This window comes from Sinocyclocheilus rhinocerous, unplaced genomic scaffold, assembly GCF_001515625.1.
Source record: "Sinocyclocheilus rhinocerous isolate Xijiao unplaced genomic scaffold, SAMN03320098_v1.1 scaffold2934, whole genome shotgun sequence".
NCBI lineage: Eukaryota > Metazoa > Chordata > Actinopteri > Cypriniformes > Cyprinidae > Sinocyclocheilus > Sinocyclocheilus rhinocerous.
Window position 1 is genome coordinate 5,871 of NW_015631073.1, and position 22,586 is coordinate 28,456.

The 22,586-nt window shown below is 36.9% G+C and overlaps 1 protein-coding gene and 1 long non-coding RNA gene across 3 annotated transcripts in view; both read left to right on the plus strand.

The window, feature by feature from the left end:
- Nucleotides 1–38: 38 nt before the first annotated feature.
- Nucleotides 39–582, plus strand: LOC107741524 (uncharacterized). The gene is made up of 3 exons (XR_001640209.1): nucleotides 39–159; nucleotides 243–319; nucleotides 445–582. It is a non-coding gene; the product is annotated as an uncharacterized LOC107741524 (long non-coding RNA).
- Nucleotides 583–6,927: 6,345 nt separating this feature from the next.
- Nucleotides 6,928–22,586, plus strand: part of gjd1b (gap junction protein delta 1b) — a 23,234-nt gene continuing 7,575 nt past the window's right edge. For both annotated transcript variants that reach the window (XR_001640208.1, XM_016554270.1), the window contains exon 1: nucleotides 6,928–7,822. Coding sequence is in view for 1 of the 2 variants with exons in the window: in XM_016554270.1 (XP_016409756.1) it covers nucleotides 7,752–7,822 (71 nt within the window). In the remaining variant the exon portion in view is untranslated. The remainder of the gene's footprint in view (nucleotides 7,823–22,586) is intronic.

Below are 22,586 nucleotides of genomic sequence, written 5' to 3' on the forward strand. Positions count from 1 at the left end.
AAAAGCTATGTTGTTACAAAAACACAAAGGTTGATCAAGTTGTAACCTTCTGTTCTTTTTGACTGGAATTGAAAGAGTTTTATTTTCCGTAGGTTCCAGGCACCTGATCTAGATGTTCAGCTTAGCTATGAGCTTGCCAGCTCTCTTCGCAGTCTAAAGGTATGTTTAACTGTGCCTGTGTTGAGCTCTTATTGAGTTGCAGTTACGGTATTTGTAATAATGTGTGTTTCTTTGTCATGCAGCCAGAGGGCAGCATCCTAAAAGACAGATTTAAGAGTTTACAGAAGAGAAACATTATTGAGGCCAGAGAAAGAGCCAAGTAAGTTCAGTGTTTTACTGCTTTATTTGTATAAAATCAATGAAGATGTTAAAGTGGTGTTAGCTGCAATGATTTCGGTTTAATTTCCTTTTTTTTTTGTATTCATTTATCTGTTCTTCTTTCAGGTTTAAGAGGAAGTACAAGCTGACGTACTCCGAGAGGAGGGCCTTCAGGGAGATACAGTGACCGCACAGTTATGTGTTTCCTTTCAGTCCTCCAACAAATGATGGTGTGCTATTTGTTGCAATAAAAAAAAGTTATATTCCAACAACCCCTTGTCTCGACGGTGTCCTGTTGTTGCCATGGAGATAAAAATGGTATAAAGTACACTTAAAAAAAATAATTTAATTTTTTTTGAAATCTTAACATTGTTGTAACAGAATTTAAAATGCTGAATAAAAATGTATTTGTGTGATAAGTCTACACCATTCTCTGAGTATGAGGAGGTGGTGGATTGTTTCAGTCCCATTATCTTAAGCTTTAATTAAGGCCCCTGCCGGGGAAATGAGGGCTTTTCCCCCTTGCTTCTCCCCTGGTATGTGCAGCCAAAGCTGATTATCTCGCAATCATGGGTGGGAATGTAATCTTACCTAAAGAGACGTCTTCCCTGGTCATCATCTCCTCTCTGATCCTTGCTGTCCGCCGGAGCGTCTCTCCAGTAATCCCGTTCTGTTGCACATGCCAGATTCACCTCAGCGAGTTCCTGTTAAGCTTTTTATATCTGTGAAGGATGTTTATGACAGACACAGTAATTGAATTTATAGAGGTGTTTTGTCATTATTATCTCTTCTTAAATAATTTAAGCAGTGCCAGTCCTACACTTCTGAGGGCCCTAAGCAAAAGTTTGTCAGGGGGCCCCTGTCAATGCATTCATAAGAACCCCAAAATGACCCCCAACCATGAAAACTGGCTTGCTTATTTGAGAACACTTAATATTTGGCAATGGTTGCCCAGACACTATTGAAAGAGAACTGGACTGAGCTGGATGATGGCATTACTGAATCAACAATGAACTGACTTTAACTGAAAAATCGACTGTTTACTATTGTCCTCTTTTTAGAGCTGCTTTAAAGCAGAATTTAATTTTGTTTGCATTGAAACATTATTGTCCTCTTTAACTCTGTAAAGCTGCTTTGACATAATCTGAATTGTATAAAGAGCTATATAAGGTGACTTGACTTAACCTGTTCTTTCAGAGAAGTTGAAACCGTAATCCTATTTCCTTAGCAATCTTCAAGAAACGGCTAAAAACACATCTCTTCCATCTTCATTTGACCCTCTAAGAAAGAATAAAAACACTTCACCCTCTAACACTTTCGCTCTCTATTCTTTTGACTTTTTTTATTTGTATTTAAAATAAAAAGACCCTCTAACACGTTCCCTGTTTTTTGTTCTCTATCCTATCTACTTGTTTTTCTTTCTTTTTTTTATAAAAAACAAAACTTTGCTACGTGTCCTGCGCTAGGCTAACCGAGACTTGTCACAGCACTTGACTATTATTGCCCTTTTGTTGATTTTGATTGCTTCTATTGTCCTCATTTGTAAGTTGCTTTGGATAAAAGCGTTTGCTAAATGACTAAATGTAAATGAAACAGTTATACAATTAAAAAGAAGACAATTACAAATAATTGAATAATCAAATGTAAAAAATAAAACACTATGCACTGCCATTAATTCATCTTCACCATATGAATTATATAAACAGTACAATGATTGCTATTAAAATTAATAGTTATTCAGAAGAGCAGAGAACAATTCTCGTTTTCTTTTGTTGTTTAAATGACAGAGACAGCAGGAGGTTTATTAGGCTGCTTTCACTGTAAGACCGAATGCACAGATCTAATATACTGACAAGCATTTGATTACTTTCCCAAATGTATGTTTACTAAAGACATAACCGACCACATTCAAGTGAAAACTCGCCAAGACGAACATGTTGGTATATTTTTGTGTGTATTTATCCATTTAAGCACACGCCTGAAGCCCAAAGTAGCCTATACTTGTCCGTGTGTCACTCTGCCTCAGATCCCACAGAGAAAGCCGCCTGGGGAACAGTGTCTCTTTCGAAGCTCAATCCACTTTTAACTCTTTTTTTTTTTTTTTTTTTTAGCATTGAGCAGGTCAGACAGGAGACTTTTTATTATGACAGTCACATAACGCTACATTTTTTAGTGACTTGGATGTTACGTAGGAAGGGCGACAGCCAGGGGCGCAACTGCACATTTGCTGAGGGGTATGCAAGATCAGTGTTGGCGCCCCCCTGTATTCTAGCCCCTAAATCAAACTTCCACAGAAAACTTTCTGTAAGTTAATGACCAAAAGCCCATTAACTAGCTTGGGCATGGAAGGATACAAACTCATCAGGGGTGAAAAAAGTGACTAAGGTACGAACCCCCTCCCCCATTTTCAATACCATAAAAGGTAAAAGTGAAAAGAAAAAGAAAAGTGTGTTGTATAACATCCCCTTTAACTCCTGAGAATAGAATGGTTCCATAAGAATGGTTCTGTGTCTGGCCTGTTTGCCTGTGTGACATAAAATGTTGGATGGACATGAACTTCTTACAGCTAAACAATGACAAAACCAAAATTGTTATCTTTGCCCCACCAGATTTGACCTCTGACATACTTAAAGGGGTCATATGATGCGATTTCAAGTTTTCCTTTCTCTTTGGAGTGTTACAAGCTGATTGTGCATAGATAAGATATTGACATTATTGTAACTCTTTATAACTGGGTTTGCCTAATTCACCTGTAAATTGTTTGCAGATGGTTCAAAACGCAGCAGCCAGGCACTAAAAAGTGTCAGCACATTACTCCTGTGCTTGCCTCTCTCCACTGGTTACCGGTTAAGTCCCGGATTGATTTTAAAATTGTGCTTTTTGTTTATAAAGCTTACATGCACTTGCCCCTCAGTATATCAGTGATCTTCTTGTCCCGTACAATGCCTCAAGATCCTTACGTTCTTCCAATCATCTTCTTCTTTCTGTTCCTCACTCACGTTACAAAACTCAATGACCGGGCTTTCTTGGTGGCTGCTCCCAGACTTTGGAACAGTCTCCCTCTCAATATTTGATCTTACTCTTCTGTTTCTTTTTTTAAATCTTCCCAAAAAACTTATCTGTATTCTTTATGTTTTAATTGAGGGTGTTTATATTTTTGCATTTGTCTCCAAGGTTTTGATCCAGTGTGTTAATTCTGTTTTAATTGTGTTCTAATTTTGTTTTAATACCTCTGTACAGCACTTTGATTGCAACTTCTGTTGTTTTGAAATGTGCTTTATAAATTAATAAACTAAACTAAACTAAACTGATGGCTGACCCTAGACAGTAGAACACATTTTTTTTAGAAGTAGGCCTAATTTTCTTCAAACACATGAAATATTGCTTGCTTTTTAGTTAGGTAATTTCATCTGCATTTTTATTTTATTTTTTTTTTACTTAGAGATAATTCATGGAAAATGTGCCATGGAAGATTTGGAAGATGGAAGATTTCTACCACCTGGTAGAAATACAAATAATATTTAAATGGATGTCATGATATTAACACTATAACCACTAGATAGCAGCAGAGGATCATTCATTGTCTCATTTACCATACCCACTCTGTAATATAGCTCTTTTCACATGCTTTGATTTTGGATTTATATTTAGATATTATAAAATCACTATTATAACATTTAAAAATCACCTCTTTGTCAAAGTTCAGCATTGTTTTATACGAGGTATTAAGTAGCAAAAAATAGTAAAAAAAAACTTGAATCACACAAATGGCCTATTTTGAATTAAAAACGGCAATTTTCGGTGAAAGTTGGCTTGTTTGTATCCTTGTTAATAATCTCAGTTCCTCTCAAATGTAAATTAAACGCCCATTCACAAACATAGCGTGACTTTGTTTTATTTATTGAGTGACACTCAGAAATGAATTGATATTAACGTTAATCACTTTGCCATCTTAAGCAACAATGTTAAATGTTGAATTAATTTATTGAGTTTTTATAGAGCTTACCAATTTCTGTTAGTTCACTTGGATATTGCTGTCCTTATTTTAATGCATTGTTCTTTTTCCCTTTTGTCTTTTCTGTTCTGTGCCCCAGAGTGTTTCCCTCCTTTATTCATTTTGGTCATGTGATGATTTTCACAGAATGATTTTGGCAAAATGGCGCCCCCTACGTGCGGCGCCCCAATGCACTGCATATGCTGCATACCCCGTTTTTGTGCCACTGGTGACAGCACACCGCTTTAAAGGAAAGGAACGGAATGCCGCATCATGTTTTCATAATCGTTGGAAGCCAAAAACAAAACTAAAATTCTATTAATCGCACTGCCCTAGTCATTTAAATAATCTTTTTGAGAGCAAGGGAGAGCAGGTGGTCGTGGTACAAGTTGTAGCTCTCAGAAAACCCAGTTCAGAAGTTGTAATTACGAGTTCTTATGAGGACGTGAACGCTTTTTACAAGTTGGTATCTCGTAATAATGGTAATTACGATATGGCGTGAAATCACATTCAAGGACCAAAGATCTACACCATCTACCATAACCCTGAAAAAGAGATTCACTAATCAGGGCCGTTGTCACAGGTAATGGCTAAGGGAACTTAAAAGCTTATAACATCAGTGGGATCCATCAAAACAGGAATAGGGAAAGTGGACAGTGTCACAAAAGGATTGAACTGAAACAACAGGATAACAAGCCAATAAGATAAGAAGCCAACAGCAACTCTGTGATTTTTTTTTCTGACATGTTGGTATTATATCTTTCACTTTGATGTTATAAATTGCACTGAGTAAATACAGCTAGATAAAACAAAAACTGTCCGTCTTCATTTCAGGCTGCAAAGCAAAAAAAACCCAAAAGTGATTATTTTAAAGGGGGGTGATTATTTTATACACCCACTGTATGAAAGCTATTCTGGTGTGTTAAGATGTTGTAAATCTGCTCTGTTTTGTAAAACTAATCTCTTATGTAAAGGTGGTCGATCAAGTAAATGTGGAGTAAAGCTGCTCTGTTGTGTAAGCCTGCTCTGTTATATGTGAAGCTAGTGTAAAGTTGTTGTGATGTGAAGAGTGATGTTGTGTAGAGGTTTGCGAAGCAGTTATGTTGTGTAAAGATGCTAAAAATCTGTTTTGTTTTATAAAACTGATCTGTTGTGTAAAGGTGCTCTGTAAAGTAAATGTGGTGTAGAGCTGTTCTGTTGTGTAAACCTGATCTGTTACATATAGGTGGTGTAAAGTTGTTCTGTTGTGTGGAGGTTTGTAAAGCTGTTCTGATGTGTAAAGGTGTTGTAAATCTGCTCTGTTTTGTAAAACTGATCTGTTGAGATGGTGTATCTGCTGTGTAAAGGTGCTCTGTAAAGTAAATGAGGTGTAGAGCTGCTCTGTTGTGTAAACCTACTCTGTTACATAAAGGTGGTGTAAAGTTGTTCTATTGTTTAAAGGTGTTGTAAATATGCTGTGTTTTGTAAAACTGATCTGTTGTGAAAAGGTGGTGCAACTATTGTGTAAAGGTGCTCTGTAAAGTAAATGTGGTGTAGAGCTGCTCTGTTGTGTAAACCTACTCTGTTACATAAAGGTGGTGTAAAGTTATGTTGTTTAAAGGTGGTGTAAATCTGCTGTGTTTTGTAAAACTGATCTGTTGTGTAAAGGTGGTGCAACTGTTGTGTAAAGGTGCTCTGTAAAGTAAATGCGGTGTAGAGCTGCTCTGTTACATAAAGGTGGTGTAAAGTTGTTCTGTTTTGTAAAGGTGTTGTAAATCTGCTGTTTTGGAAAACTGATCTGTTGCGTAAAAGTTGTGTAACTGTTGTGTAAAGGTGCTCTGTAAAGTAAATGTGGTGTAGAGCTGCTCTGTTGTGTAAGCCTGCTCTGTTCCGTAAAGGTGGTGTAAAATTGTTCAGATGTGTACATATTAAGCTGTTCTGTTGTGTAAAGGTGTTGTAAACCTGCTTATCTGTTGTAAAAGTGATCTGTTGTGTAAAGAATCTGTATTATTGTAAATAATACCCCCCCCCAACCTGCTTATCTGTTGTAAAAGTGATCTGTTGTGTAAATAATCTGTTTTATTGTAAATAATACCCCCCCCCCATTTTTGATCTCCTTTAAGTCTTTAGATTATCAGTCTTCAACCTCTGTGAGTGTAAACATTTTTGAAAAAGCGCATTAATTTGTCATGCTATTTGTTCAACACCTCTGTTTCCTCGTTTGTGAAAGACAGACAAAATCGGGATTGGGATTTGCGATGAAAAGAGGAGTTTGGTTGGATGTGTGGTGTTTGGATGAGAGGAGGGGTAGCATGATGATTGCTTGCACTAATCCTCTGGACACACGCATAAGCCAGGTGCCCACGAGAGACAGAAAAAGAGGCTTGTAGAGGGAAAGGTGAATGAACATGGTTAATTCAGAGAAGAACTGGTTAAATAGAAAGTGCCATCAGTTGGCGCCACTGCTTGAAGGAGCGACTCGTGCCAAAACAATGACTTGTGCACGTGTGTGTGTGTGTGTGTGTGTGTGTGAGAGAGAGAGAGAGAGATAGAGGTGGGGGAGGCGGCACACTTACCAGGAGTGACAGAGAGAACGTCAGGCGAACAGAGTGGAGGGAGGGAGAGGAAAGCAGAAAATGAGAGTGTGGCAAGACAGCGGCTCATAGTGACAGCAGGGGCAGAGGGAGCGAGTGAGCTGGGGAAGAGAAAACTGACAGTGGGGGGAAAATGCAGGAAAGACACTGAAGCTGAGCTGGTGGAGGAGAAAAAGGAAAATACAAACAAGGCTCGATAGAATCATTAGGAAGCAACAGTAAGGAAGCAGAGAGAAAGTGTGGAAATTGAGAGATTTGTCTAAATGTGCTTGTAATGTGTGACTGGCAGTGCGTGGAGTGTGTTTGCGTGCACGGGTCTAATTTTGCTACCAGTACTGCCTGGAAAACGTGCTTGGTGGATTATGTGAGATCAAGAAGAGGACGATTGTGTGTGTGTGTGTGTGTGTCAGAGAGTGTCTGTTTATTGGTGAACAAAAGGGCTAGGTGCAGCTTGTTCGTGTGTGTGCATGTTTAGATATCGTGCAGCTTGAGAGTTGCTTGAGGAAAGGAAAAAGATAGTTCAGAGAGTTGAAGCACTTGAGGATGCCAGGGCATTCAGGGACAAGCACAGCTCCCAGATATTGCACTCTCAATGTAACTGCTGTCTGAGTACTTCAGACCCAACGAGGGAAGGCAAACCAATAAACAGAGTTTGTTGAAGGCAGACAAGGCGAAACCATGCGAGCACGTGTCTTCTTGAGCCATCAACGGAACTATTTGTAGGACCAAAGCATCTCTGTTGCTGCTGACTACCTCAAAGGGTAAAGCTACGAAGACTGTAGAGTTTCTTTGGAGGTCTACATGAAGGATCGGTGAGGGTCCATTGTAGTATCCAGTGAAACCCTTGATGTCTTCAGAACCCAGCCATGGGAGAGTGGACCATTTTAGAGCGCCTCCTGGAGGCCGCTGTGCAGCAGCACTCTACAATGATTGGAAGGTAAGAAATGCTAAATCAATGCGATGATCTGGTTCAATTTTCTCAAAGAAATAATTAACTGCGACCTTTGATCAGGTTCTAATAATTGATTTTTAATGTTTAATGTTTTTATGTGCAGAGACAACTGGCAGTAAGAATTTCTGAAAAATGCAAACACTGTTACTCTGTTTGCGCAGCCCAACATGTCAATTTATGTGTCTGCCTTAGTTTGGGACAGAATGCTTTAAACCCAAAACAATTTCCTTGCAATGTGTAATAATTTTAAATTTTCGCGAATTGGTGGCTAATTCGTATGACTTTATATAATCTCATTTATATGTAAATTTATTTATTTTTATTTTTAATTTTTTTGTACAATCTGTTCACACAGTGGTGGTTTCATTCAGGGGTGGATGTAAGGGTGGCCCATTATGCTTTTTCCCCCCTAAAACTGTATTTTCTTTTCTCGTATAATTCTTTATTTTTATTTTTTATTTTTTTGTACAATCTGTTCACACAGTGGTGGTTTCATTTAGGGGTGGATGTAAGGGTGGCCCATTATGCTTTTTTCCCCCTAAAACTGTATTTTCTTTTCTCGTATAATAATTTTTTTGTACAATCTGTTCACACAGTGGTGGTTTCATTCAGGGGTGGATGTAAGGGTGGCCCATTATGCTTTTTCCCCCCTAAAACTGTATTTTCTTTTCTCGTATAATTCACATTGAAAAAATTCATATGAAATCATCATTTTGTAAAATAGTTATGTTTTCCCATGAGATCAGGTTGTTGAAACCTGGACATGAATGACAGTTCAAACCATGAGGCTTATTACTACTTAATTAAGAAACGTGCAATGTGAATTTTCACCTGGCAAATAATAAAACTGGCATCACAGAGTTTAAATGAACTGCAAAACAAAAGCGCAGATCGTTCCAAAGGAATAGATACATGATAATATCTACTACAGAGTTGAAAATAATAATCAAAACCAGGTAATGATTCAAATGCAAAAACTGAAAATACAAGAAATGTCATGTACAGGTGGATAAGAATTCCTGTGCAGTGGTTCTTAATCCTGTTCCTGGGGACCACAGCACTGCACAATTTGTCTTTCCTATCTGAACACATAAAGTTCATAAAGCTTTCTACTAATGAGCTGATGGTTTCTTTCAGGTGCATTAGACATACAAAATGTGCAGTTCTGTGGGTACCCATGACAAGGATTAAGAACCACTGCTGTATGGTGCTATCGGCCCATAATAGTGGCTTATGGTGAAGAGAGAATGACCTCGCGGTTGAGCTTTTAGTTAATCCTGCAGGCACCGTGAGCGCCTATTGGTCAATCTCAAGCTTCAGTAGATCCAATGCTTGAACCACTGAAGCTTGTGAGACCTCAAGTGACATCGCCTACTCGGGTGATGCTGTTTTCTCTTCCAGTTTAGCCCCTCACGTTCTCTTCATTTGTAATTTGGACACAAATGTCCTACCAGATTTAGCTCAAAAAAGCATTGCATCTTTTTTTTTTTTTTTAAATACATATTGTTTGATGCTTGTATAAGCTACATGTGGTTTTATCCGTATTGTTTGATGCTTGGATAAGTTACATGTGGTTTTATCTGTCTTTTTTTTTCTGTATGCAGTGTTTTATCCACAGTGCCCTTAACTTAAAACTCTAATGCAGTTTTCTCAAAAACACACTAATTAGTTTCAGCCTGTCATCTGAATTTATCTTGAAGGCAAACACTGTCAAGCAGTGTACATTAAGGCAGTCAGCCAGGAGATATGGGGTGTGAAATGGTATTAGACATCCAAACAGCCATCCACTGATGCTCAGGTTTTTGGTGACTCACCTACTGATAGCGCGTCATTTATCATATGATCGTCATAGGTCACGACCATCCAGAACTATGATGTAATGGATAACTTACCTCATACAGTAGGGTCTGGTTCATTTCTACACTAGACCCCAGAATACACATTGATTCCATGGCAACAGATTCTTAAATTTCACTTTCTTCAATCCATTCACGAGACCAAAAGATAGGAGGTTGGCGTTTGCCATGCATCTCTTATGCCATTGTCAGCTCTGGTATCGATTTGGCTGGCCAGACAATGAGCGACACTTTCATAGAGGTGCCGTTAGGTTGAATATGAATGATTACCCTGATCAGATCTCATTCACCAGTCACTGCTCCCACACTCCCACTTCAGTGAGCGCAGGCATCTTGGCAGCCAATGGTGAATTACGCTACGCCTGACAGGGTATGCCTTAGTCTCAACGGACTGTTTCATTCATTAGGTTTGGCATTACTGCGGTGATGTGGGTAGTTTTCTGTGTTTTTCTGATGTGAGCTGTTACAAGGAGGTTAATGAATTTGTGTAATTATGCAGGGCGGTTGCCACAAAAAGGTTATTGGCGTTTCAACACAAGATTCGTTCTTTTGTGCTACGAACATGATTGGTAACTGTACTTTTACTTTTTTTAAGCGTTCCAACTTCAGATTTTTAGCCATAGGATGAAAAAAGCAATTTGGCTCCCACTGAAGAGAAATCTGAGACATATTTAGAGACCAGAATACCATAGAGACCTGAAAGTGTGTTTTTTTCCTCAGAGAACACCTAGCAACCACATAGCAATGACACTGCAATTAAACATTGAATTTTGCATGGTTAAGCACCGCTCCAGATTTACTGTAAATATCTAATAGAAACATGAAGCCAATTAGAATCAAAACTATTCTTTTAATTGGTAATTCTACAAGGTTTTAGATTTATTTCATTTGAAGCTGATTTGGTTCATCTTGTAGAAGACAAAAGAGGACAGAATGTTTCATGCAACAAAAGATAATGCACATTATACATACCTCAGTACTGTAAATACTACTGTAAATACTGTACATTTTCCGAATTTCTTTTTCTGGGTGAGTGTGCACATTGTGCTTTAAACCTGTTTGGGGAAAAATTATGGTGCATATAAATGCCAGTTGGTAAGTTTTATGATAACTGCTTTCATACTGTTCTTTAGGTTATGTAGTTATAATTGTTGCAATTTAATTTTAGACTGTGTTGAGTTGATTGATTATCACACATTCATTTTTGAATTCTTGAAGGAGACACTACTGTAGAGTCATTCTCAACAAAAGCAACTGAATCCCATCACAAAATATGAGACAGCAATGCCCTGAAACCCTACCTGCCACATCCCCTAACTTCAATTGTTCTGCATTACAGAGTGAGTCAGGCATAGGGATGCTCACTTTTTGTATTGGGTATTTATATCTGCACAGATTTATGGGCATCATATGTGCTTCTCAATGTGAATCCGTGTGTATTTTTAGAGAGTGACACCTTAATCACAGTGGATTTGGCTTTCCATTTCGCATGTCCATCAAACCATCCAGTCATATTTGATCGTTCAGTCATTCATTCATACCATATAATTTCTATACATATTTAAACATCCATTTGCAGATTCATTACAGCTCTATTCACTCACACTCACACACACACACTTGTGTGTGACTTGACTCACACTGTGACTTCCTGAACCACAGGCTGTTGGCTGTTATCCGTCCTGCTTTTCCAGTCTCTCTCAGCCCTCCATTCATGTTTTCATCTCGTCATCGCTTTTAGCAATGCATAGCGATGCCTATGCATTTGATTCTGTGCAGAGAAATAACATGAAGCCTCAGAGGAGATGTGTTGTGACACACATTTCCAAATCATCAATCCGTTTGCCACTCAACATCAACACAGATTCCATCCAGATTAGACACTACAAATGTATATTGTAGACACAAACATCTCCAATCTCTGTTTCAACAGGATTATGCACAGTGAAGCCAGACATGCCAAAGCGTGATTAGTAATTCAAAGGAAGGATGGAGTAAAACGAGAGGCATTTACCACAAAAGTAAAAGAGAGAAATTACTCTAGCGCATATAGAAGTGTCATCAGTATGTAAAAAGCTCAAGCTGTTAAAACATAATAACCCCAAGATAAAAGTTCTGTCACAATATCCTTGTTTGTTCCAAACCTGTATGACCTTCTTGCTTAAAAGGATAGTCCACCCAAAAATGAAAATTCTGTCATCATTTATTCACCCTTATGTCGTTCCAAACCCGTATGACTTTCTGACTTCTGCCGAGCACAAAAGAAGATCATTTGAAGAATGTCTGTAACAGTTTTGTTGACCTTTGACATTTCTCAAAATATCTCCTTTTGTTTGATAAATCATGACGGTGAATAACTGGTAATAAATTCTTAAAGGGGAATGTTCCGCTATAGCTACTGTGCTGTGTTTAAAATGTAAAGCTTTATGGTGAATGGTACTACATCACCTAGTAATTGTTTTCATGGGAATTAATTCACAGATATTCTGCCTACACAGTCATAATAAAGAAGACAATATAATGTTTACAGTCAGATTTTGAAGTTGAAGTGTGTGGCAGCTTACCGCAGAGAATTGTGGGATCTGGGATGACATCTAACTGCTACTCCTGAACAAATAAAGCATAAATCAGTGTCTTATCACTCTGAACCATATCAAACCTCTAGCTGATCATGGAAGATGAAATAAGAAGGGAAAGAAGTTCCTGTGAGGACAGGAGACACACATGATGCTTGTCAGAACCAATGTACCACAAAACGAGGTTTGGGGCTGATACTGTGTGATTGTGTGTACGTCTAGAGTAAATCCCTCAAGACTGAGGCTAAACTACTCTGTAAAATCAGTAAAAGGAACATACTTTACAAACCACTATCCGTTATACACACGCACACACTGACTGTACAACACCACAAGCAAAATCTTCATGCAGCTGTTTTCACACAAAATTAAAAACAATATATGATCACACACACATTCATCATCCACCACACACAGACACGTGTTCACCAATAGAGGCTCCTGTACCAACAGTATGTCACCGTTTACTAACACATCATATTAGCGAGACAAGCATTCTTTCAGGGGCACGTCAGCCTCCAGTTGCACTATATACGTAATTTAACAAGTATGCACACACACACACACACACACACACACTGGTTGACATAAATATTTCTCCATAGCAACAATCCCATGCACCCATCACACTGCTTATCATTTCATTCAGATGTTTCTACTAAAATAAAAATAGAAGCAGATGGGAAAAAAAGACATACAGAAAGAGTATATCATATAGTTACACTTTATTTCAATAGTACACTTTAAACATTCTCCTAGCTATACGTAACTTTGCAACTACATGTCACCTAACTCTCATTAGAGTATTAGTAGACTGTTAAGTTAGGGTTAGGGATAGTAGAATAAGTTGATGTACTTGCAAAGTTACTTATAGTCAGTAGAATGTCTGTTAGGGCATCATCAAAATGAAGTGTTAGCAGATATTCAGCAAACCGTCTACTAATACTCTAATGACTGGTAATTGGCATGTAGTTACAAAGTTACTTATAGTTAGTAGAATGTCTAAAGTGGACTATCAAAATAAAGTGTTACCCTTCAATTTGAAAACTCTGACTTTTGGGTTAAGGTTAGGGTTAGGCAGATGTGGGTGTTTTGGCAAATCTGAGCACAGTGACTGATATTAAACTCAAAAGAAGAATGAGTTTAATGGGGTTTAATGGGGTCAAGAAGCAAAAATACTTAGAGTAAGTCTCATTTTGTTCTCCATTAACTCTCTGGGCCTCTTCATTTTTAGGTCAAACTTTGTGCCTTTGCAGTCAATTTTTTGTTTCCAGGAAAATCTATATATACTATGCAATAATTATACAATTTTTATGAGCTATTTTTTTAAAGGTGCCAAGTGTTACTTTTTTTCGACCCTTTAGCATATCCAGATCATTTCCATGACTTCTTCATGAATGCAACAAAAGTCACCAAGTATCATCTCATTCCGATGAAGCTGCGATTTTCAAAATTTCAAAATGTCAAATTTTTCAGTCAAAAGTGACCGAAGAGACCCAGAGGTTAATTGTTGTGCTGTTTAAGAAGAAACAATCAAGATGCTACTGAAGTTATTTTGTGATTTCTATTCTTACACATGTACAAAAATGTACAAACATCATCTTGGTTTTAATAAATCTGTATTGACATATTTCTGAACCATGGGTTGATCCATGGGTTGTTCACGATCTTGGTGAATTGATGATGATGGAGATATATAGTCTAGGTTTGGTAATGTAGCAAATAATGCAGTTGAAAGTGAAGGAATCAGTTAACTATGTTCTATTGTAACTATGTGATAAGGCATTGATTTCTTCATGTGGCTGATACTGTGATCCTTACAACCACCCTAACCTTCCCTCCTAGGATCAATATTAGTATTGAAATCCTACTTTGAAAAATCTCTAACTAATTACATTAGATGTTGACAAATCCATCTCCATTTATTAAAGACAGATGTGTTCCATTCAACTCAGAAAGTTGGACAGAAGGGGCAGAAGGCCACTTAAAGGCATACTGTAAACCACCAACTATGCTGAAATGCGGATGTACATGGCTCACCCAAGGAGATGCACTTTTAAGCAAATAAAATGCACCAGTGAGTTGTATAGATCAGATAATCGTAGCATCCCCCCCTCTCATTTTAGTTGATAAAATAATTTGGTTACACTTTATTTCGATAGTCCACTTTAGACATTCTACTAACTATAAGTAACTTTGTAACTACATGTCAACTACATGTCAACTAATTCTCATTAATTTGCATCTACATGTCTACTAACTCTAAGAGTAGACTGTTAGGGTAGGTTTAGGGTTAGTAGAATAAGTTGACAAAGAAAGTGTTAGAAGATATTAAGCAGACAGTCTACTAATACTCTACTAACTGCTAGTTGACATGTAGTTGCAAAGTTACTTACTGTTAATAGAATGTCTAAAGTGGACTATCGAAATAAAGTGTTACCAATAATTCTCTGTAGACAATTACGTCTGCAAAGCTGACAGTAGCATTGTTAGATTGTTTCCTTGTACATCATCCAAGCAATGGGCAGGGGAATGATTTTAGTCATTCAGTCGGAAGTCAGAGATTTCAAATACAAATATCCCACATCTTGCAACACAGCCACAGTCTAGGGAGGATGTGACTTCACATTGAGAGATGAGTGCGTAAGATGTGCGTAAACCCTGTATAATTCCGCTCAGTGACACACAACCCAAGCCTACATAAGCATAACAGTGTAATCCTAAGGGATGCTGTTTTTCAAACCAGCAGAATTAAAACAATAAAGGTTGAGAGAGAAAAACATTGCAAACCTTGGCAGAATCCAGGTTATGCAATGTACATAGATCAGAGACAAATGTACTCTTAAAGATCCACTGCCTCTTCACCTAAATGCATATAAAAGAACCGTAAAAGCTTTATGTGATTGCTCAGTTAAAGTAAACACAAATCTTTTTGAGTACAAGATAAAAATTGACCCAGAACACTCAGTGGTCACTTCCTGTTGCTGACTTGTGGCCGCGTGTGTGCATGTGTGTCGCGCAGAATTCTGGAAGTCAGTGCGGGTAAACGGATGGTTGTTCTGGCACAAAACCTCTCCTCTCTTTCTCCTCTGTCCTTCTGCTGAGGGAGGAGAGTTATGGAGACTAGCCATCCTCTGTTTCTCTAGGGCATGTGGGTCTCTGCTGGGTTTGTGGAAGGAAGTCACCTACAAAAATACTGTGATGATACCCTGGTACTTTGGAATAACCATGTCCATGGTACCGAACATCTCAGTCTCACATAAGAAATATTGAAACGTCATGTTTTAATGTGATTTTGGAGATTCTCGGTTGAGTGATGCAGAATACTGAGGTAGGGATGGAGGCAATATCTTGAGATATTTTTCATTACAGTATCGTATGAATTACATTACATAGAGTGATTGTTTGCAGAATTTATTAAAAACAGGGTGTGAGGATAAGCAAGGCTTTGTGCAAAAATGCATTCCTTCATTTCCCCTGCAATTTTCAGTCGCACTTTACTTTAAGGTCCAATTCTCACCATTAACTAACTATCAACTACAACATGTGCCTCAATAAACTCCTGATTCGCTGCTTATATTATAGTTAGTAAGGTAGTTGTTACGTTTAGGTATGGTTAAGGGATCTAAAATATGGTCATGCAGAATAAGGCATTAATAAGTGGTTTATTAAGTATTAATAAACAGCCAATATGCAAGTAATATGCATGTTTGTTAATAGTGAGAATTGATCCTTAAAGTGTTATCCAATTTTCTTTTTATATTTCTTTTTACACAATAAAATATCAATGCAACAGGTTCCTGATTCTTTAGCTACAAAGGTTTTTAGCATCTATTTGTTTTTGTTTTTTTTCAAAACATAGAGTTAATTTGATGTATTATATTAAATTGAAATGCATATAATCACTTGGAGTTTGGATCATTTTATTGACATTTCTTAAGAATATTTTGACAGGATATAATGTGAGAAAGCTAGTCTTTCTCAGCACAGGAAGATAAAGGCAAATTGATAGTACAGGTAATATACTGCTTTATTCATGCCCAAAATTATATGAAAGATCCAAGTAATAAAGCCTACTGTCAATTAAAAAATGGACCACTGTAATTATTGAAAACTACTGCATTCGTTTTCATAATTCATTGAAAATCCCACTTATACACATAAATAATGTGCATATATAATGTGTAAAATGATTTGCTATTTTAAAATAACTATTGTATTTATGTTGACAAAAAAATAAAAATAATAATAACACAATTATTGCATCAGCTTTACAGCTGATTGGTCCATGTTAGTAAACGTTCTGAGGTGGCTTTCAGCCTTCAGGTCACAGTGCCACATGCACAAATGACAACATTCTTCAACATCACTCTGGCCGTAAGTCAGACACGCTCAGACTATTGGCACTTTTGCCAATGCAAATCACTATGTTTAAAAAAGAAAAAAAGTGTGGAAATGCTGCAATTATTTTCTAGTTCTAAGATAAAACAGTACCATTTTACTGTTAACATTGCTGGGGTTCAGAAGCACAGAGTCCCTCACATGACATGCAAGAAAAAATAAATAAATCGTGGGCACGATTTAAGTGACGTGACATGTGGCCAAGTATGGCAAATCGTGCCCTCGATATAATAATTTGTGCCCTCGTTCTAGGTAAATCGTGCGCACGAAATAATAATTAGTTGTAGCCTACTTCCTGTCCGCGTACGCATTCTCATGCGCATGATCTAGTAAAACGAGGGAACGAATTATTAAAATGTGCGCACGATCTAGTAAATCGAGGGAGCGAATTATTAAATTGTGCGCACGTTTTTTTTCTTTCTTGCATGTCATGTGCGAGGCTCCGTACAGAAGGCATTTAGGTCTTAAAAGTTATCTTGATATATAGTTTTTATTTGCACGTGGCAAATCCAATCCATACTGTCATATTTGCAATATGTTAGGCTACTGGTTAAATTTAAGTAAACAAGTAGTAATATGTACTGAAACACAGTTTTGAAATAACTCTGTATATAATGCAATTCCCAACATTCCCAGCCATGTATAAAATGCAGTTATACGCTCATACATTATGCATACAGACATTTGTATATGAATTATATTATTATGGCCTCAGAGAAGTGGGAGCAAGATGAAAAATCAAAATGGAATATTAAATAGTTAATGCAATTAATTAATGCAATAATTTAAGCAATGGTAAGCTATGAGTGAAAAAAATAAAAAAATAAAATCCCAGTCACACTTCACAGTCCACAGCTTAGCTGAAAATGCCACAAGCTAGAACTGCACTAGAACAGGAGCTTTCAGATTTCATTGATTCAGCCACTAAAATGACAAAAGGAGAGATGGTCCTTTCTCTTAACTTCTCCATTTTCCTCCTTTCCTCTCCTTATTTCTGAAGCAGTATGAACAGAAAGAATTGTGTGATACTGAACTATGGTTTGTTGAATTAGGAAGAATGCATGTCAAAGCATCCTGTTTCTTTGTGCCTCTTAGCTCCTTTTTGTTTTCTTAATCAGAGTCATCAGCATGCTAGTATAATTGCTGCTATCAGAGGCAGTGAAATAGCACACTGCTAGAGCCGAAATAGAGTCTGAATAGACCGCGAATTCTCAATATAGCAGGTTCTTATCACATAACTGAGCGAAAATCACTTTCTCACTCTTTTCTCCCCTGTTCTCTCCAGCTTTCTGCCCTGTGTTGTTGCCGTGGTAACAGGCAGAGGGAGGCAGAGTGATGCTGTGGGTACCATTGACGGGGGAAGTTTTGGGGGGGTTCTCTCTTCATCATGGACCGAGTGCCTTCTGAACACCTCCTTACTACTAAAACAAACTCACAGTCAGTGGCATTAAAGGCTAGTGGGAGAGACATTTGATATCTGTGCCATGTCTTTTTTTTCCACATATATTGATTCAGCAGTGCTTTCAATGTATTAATCAGAAATATTAGTCACGGGAATAAGGCTCATTGTATTCACATGTTGATGATGTATCAGAATTTTACACTGTAGTGTGTTACTATAATTCTATAATACTATAATACTATAATTGCAGAAACTGTTCAATGAATTTTCACAGGTGAAATCCAGTCATTTCAATAGGAATCCACCTAATCTGGAATTTCACATGAGACAAAAGAGTTCCCCACACAGATTTTGCAACGTGATCGAGTTGGTCACATATACAGTAGATGTATGTCCTTTAATCAAATACACATTTAATTTAATGTGGTCTTTAATGTAAGCTCTCCTGTATACGGGGAAAAAATGACACAACCATTGTCATTTACTTAAAGTGCATTTTTATATAGGTCTAATCAATAATCGTGGTTTCCAGTGTTCATTTTTTCTAAAAGCAAATAACACTCCCCATAGAAAGAAAGAAAGAAAGAAAGAAAGAAAGAAAGAAACATTTTTGTTTATTTTCGCTTGACACCAGATGTGTAGAACATGTACTGCCTATCTTTGCTAACTGCAAAAATTATTGTGGGTTTTATTCATTTTTCTGGTATTTTTGTGAGATCACAATAAACATTACGGTCTTTCGAAGTTGTCTTTATTTATAGTAAGTAAACCAAATTAAATATTGACTAACAAAATATTTTTAGTTTCATCAGAAGTGAAAATTCTTCTTTTTATATTATAGCTAATATATCATAACTAATATATTTTTTTATTAATATTAATAAAAAATATATAAGGTTTGAAACAAACCATAAATATAATTTGAGAAAATCTAATAAATCTAACAAATTGAAGTTTTTTTTAAGTAATTTTTTTAACTTTTTAATGTTTTTGTCTTTAAAAAATAAATGTATGAATAATATTAAATCAAAATTAAAGGTTTGAACCAAACCATAAATATAATTTGAGAAAATTTAATAGCCTAAATCTAACTAATTAAATTTTTTTTTTTTTTAAGTTGGTCAAAAATATAATTTTTTCCCCCCAGTGTAGTAGTGATTAAAATAGCCCCTAAATGTGTTTTTGGATTGAGAGGAAATTGATGAGAGACAGAGAACAGGTGAGCCAGACAGGAGGAAAATGAAAAGAGATAAAAAGAGACAGAGAGAGAAAATGTGTGGCGGAAGAATGAGAAGTAGGTGGGGCTTGGGGAATACATAATCTAAAGCTATTGGATGGCATTAAAGAACTCGTAATGCAAGAACCCTCTATTGGCTCTCGTGCAGATTAAAGGTTGTGGGTTTTGCGTGTGGAAGCTATTATATAATTCATCCTCTGATGAAATTTGTACCACATTGGCAGTTTTTTTAATTCATGAAAATCTCATATTATTTGTCAGTGCTGTGTGTGTCTGTGTACATGTGCAATTCCCTGCACAGTTTTTCCTTTCTCCCAGCATTCCATGGACTCTTTTGATCAATCGTGCTGCCTACACTGTTAACCACACAAACACAACACACTCCTACAAAGTGCACAGTGCTTGCAATGAGTTGCAAAAGCATAAAACAACACCACAGAAATCAATTTAATCGGTTTGGATTTCATGTCCATGTGATGAAATGTTAGGGAAACCTGGAGAATTGCTGGCAAAAAGTGATGTTCATTTGAAACCTGTTTTCCCTTAGCATCCATCATTTTAACGTCGTCTGTCATTTTGTTTTCAGTGTTTAAAAATCAGGGTTTAATGTAGGGGGGAAAGAGGTAAATAATAAGTATAAATAATAGTATAAGTAGTAGATTGACTTTCTAGAGGGTCAGGATGGGCGACTAATGGGGTGTTTAAAGGGGAGGAATTTTTCTTTAAACTTTATTTAATCTTAATTAATCTTTGACAAGATTGCTGTATTTGTAACAGAGGCCAGATGGAACTGTACAGGTAAACCTCACTCCCCTGCACTCCAACAAACTAAAGGTTCTTAAATGGTTCTTTGGCAGGGTGTATGGTTCCATGAAGAACCTTTAATATCCAAAGAACCTTTCCATTGCACAAAATGTTCTATGTAGCACAGAAAGTTTCTTTAGACTACAAAATGGTTCTTCACACTCAACATGTTGTAAATATATACAGTGGTGTGAAAAAGTGTTGGCCCCCTTCCTGATTTCTTATTTTTTTTGCATGACTCAAAATTCTCTGAAAATCCTCAAAAAATATACATTTCACATAAATGTCGCTTATGTCACTTACTAGTACAATTATGTGGGCTAACTTACAGAATATTGAATTATTAGATGATTTAATTATTAGTTATTTAACAAAAGTATAGTTTAGTGTTAAAAATACTGCTATCATGTTTTAAAATGAAATAAAAGGCTGAGTGTTTGTAAAAAAAAAAAAACAATACATAATCTTAAAATTTAAAAGTGTCACTTTGTCCCACTATCTTGTATAGGGGTGGCATTTTGCACCTACATGAATGGGTCTCAGAACTACAAAATGAGTTTCAAATTCGCAATTTAATAATGAATGAGATTTTAAATTGTTTATGTAGTGTTCTAATTCTAGATGTATATTAATGTTAATGCTGCTTGACTTTGACGTATTGTAATGGGTGTGCTTGCTGAACATCTGAGTCACATTCAAACACTATTGGCGCGAGGGAGTTACCATGGAAACGGGGAGGCAACAGCAACTGACAAGCAGCAAAACTCTGTCTCTCACTGTTGTTTTCACTGCTTTCAGGTGAGTTTAGTCCCTAAAATCACACAAATAATGCACACAATTGTTGTTGACACTTCTCTTGTAATTGATACGCTTCTGTTGAATATGGTTTAGTTTTCTGAAAAAGTATTTTAGCACAGGGGTCACCAAACTCGGTCCTGGAGGGCCAGTGTCCTGTAGAGTTTAGTTCCAACTTGCCTCAACACACCTGCCTGAAAGTTTCTAGAATACCTAATAAGAGCTTGATTAGCTGGTTCGGGTGTGTTTAATTAGGGTTGGAGCTAAACTCTGCAGGACAGTGGCCCTCCAGGACTGAGTTTGGTGAGCCCTGCTTTAGCATCTCAACCGTTTTTCCGAAGCGGTGCTAACTCTACAGCTTCAGCTCTTGTTAATGAAAGTCTGGGCTTTTAATCTGTATGCATAGATGAGGGGTTTAGATAGCTTTGTAAAGCTTTTGCTGGCAGTTTGTCAATGGTTTATTGGAAGTTGGCTAATTTATTTAGCCTAAAATATGCGCTGTACTGTTAATTGGTGACGTCAGCTGACAGAAATGTCGGAAATATATATATATATATATATGTGTGTGTGTGTGTGTGCATTAACCATTTTCTTTTCTGCATTTCACTTCTGTTCTAGTTTGTGTCCTTTAAATAAACCTGGCACTGCATACTAAATATTGTTGGTTCTGTGACAAATTGCATGTTATGTTACTAGATGCTTCTATGCCGATGGCCGTGCAGCAGAGTTGGAGCGAACCTCTTGTCGGACAACATCTCTTAGGTGCTATGAACCATATGACTAGTAAGTAAAACCCTCAAACATACACTACTGTTCAAAAGTTTTAAAAGAAGTCTCTTCTGCTTACCACTACTGCATTTATTTGATTAAAAATACAGTAAAAACAGAAATATTGTAAAATATTATTATAATTTAAAGGGGTCATATGATGCGATTTCAAGTTTTCCTTTCTCTTTGGAGTGTATTTTTAGTCATTTTCTTATGTGCTTTCATCATTTTCATAGAATTTCTAAATAATTTTAATTAATTTTTGTTACCATGCAAAAGTGAAAAAAATTAATCTTTGAAAGAAGTCTCTCACCAGTATGCTCGCCAATGCTGCATTTATTTGATTAAAAATACAGTAAAAACAGAAATATTGTAAAATATTGTCACAGTTTAAAATACCTGTTTTCTAAGTGAATATATTTTAAACTGCAATTTATTCCTGTGATCAAAGCTGAATTTTCAGCATCATTACTCCAGTCTTCAGTGTCACATGATCTTCAGAAATCATTCTAATATGCTGATTTGCTGCTCAAGAAACATTGCTATAGCCTATGTTATGTTATGTTATGTTATGTTATGGACAGAGACACTTTAATTGGGTTTTATTGTTGAGTTGGGAATGAGTTATAGAGACATTCTCAAAAGCCTTGCAGCGTTGCATGGACTCATTTTAAGTGAGAGGCATCTACATGGCATACTAAGAATTCGAGGACTCTACTGGCGATGGTGCACGATTTACCTAGAACGAGGGCACGAATTATTATATCGAGCGCACAATTTACTTAAAACGAGGGAACGAATTAACCTATTAATTTGTGCGCACGATCTAGTAAATCGAGGGAACGAATTAATAAATCGTGCGCACGATTTATTTATTTTTTCTTGCATGTCATGTGCGGGGCTCCGTACC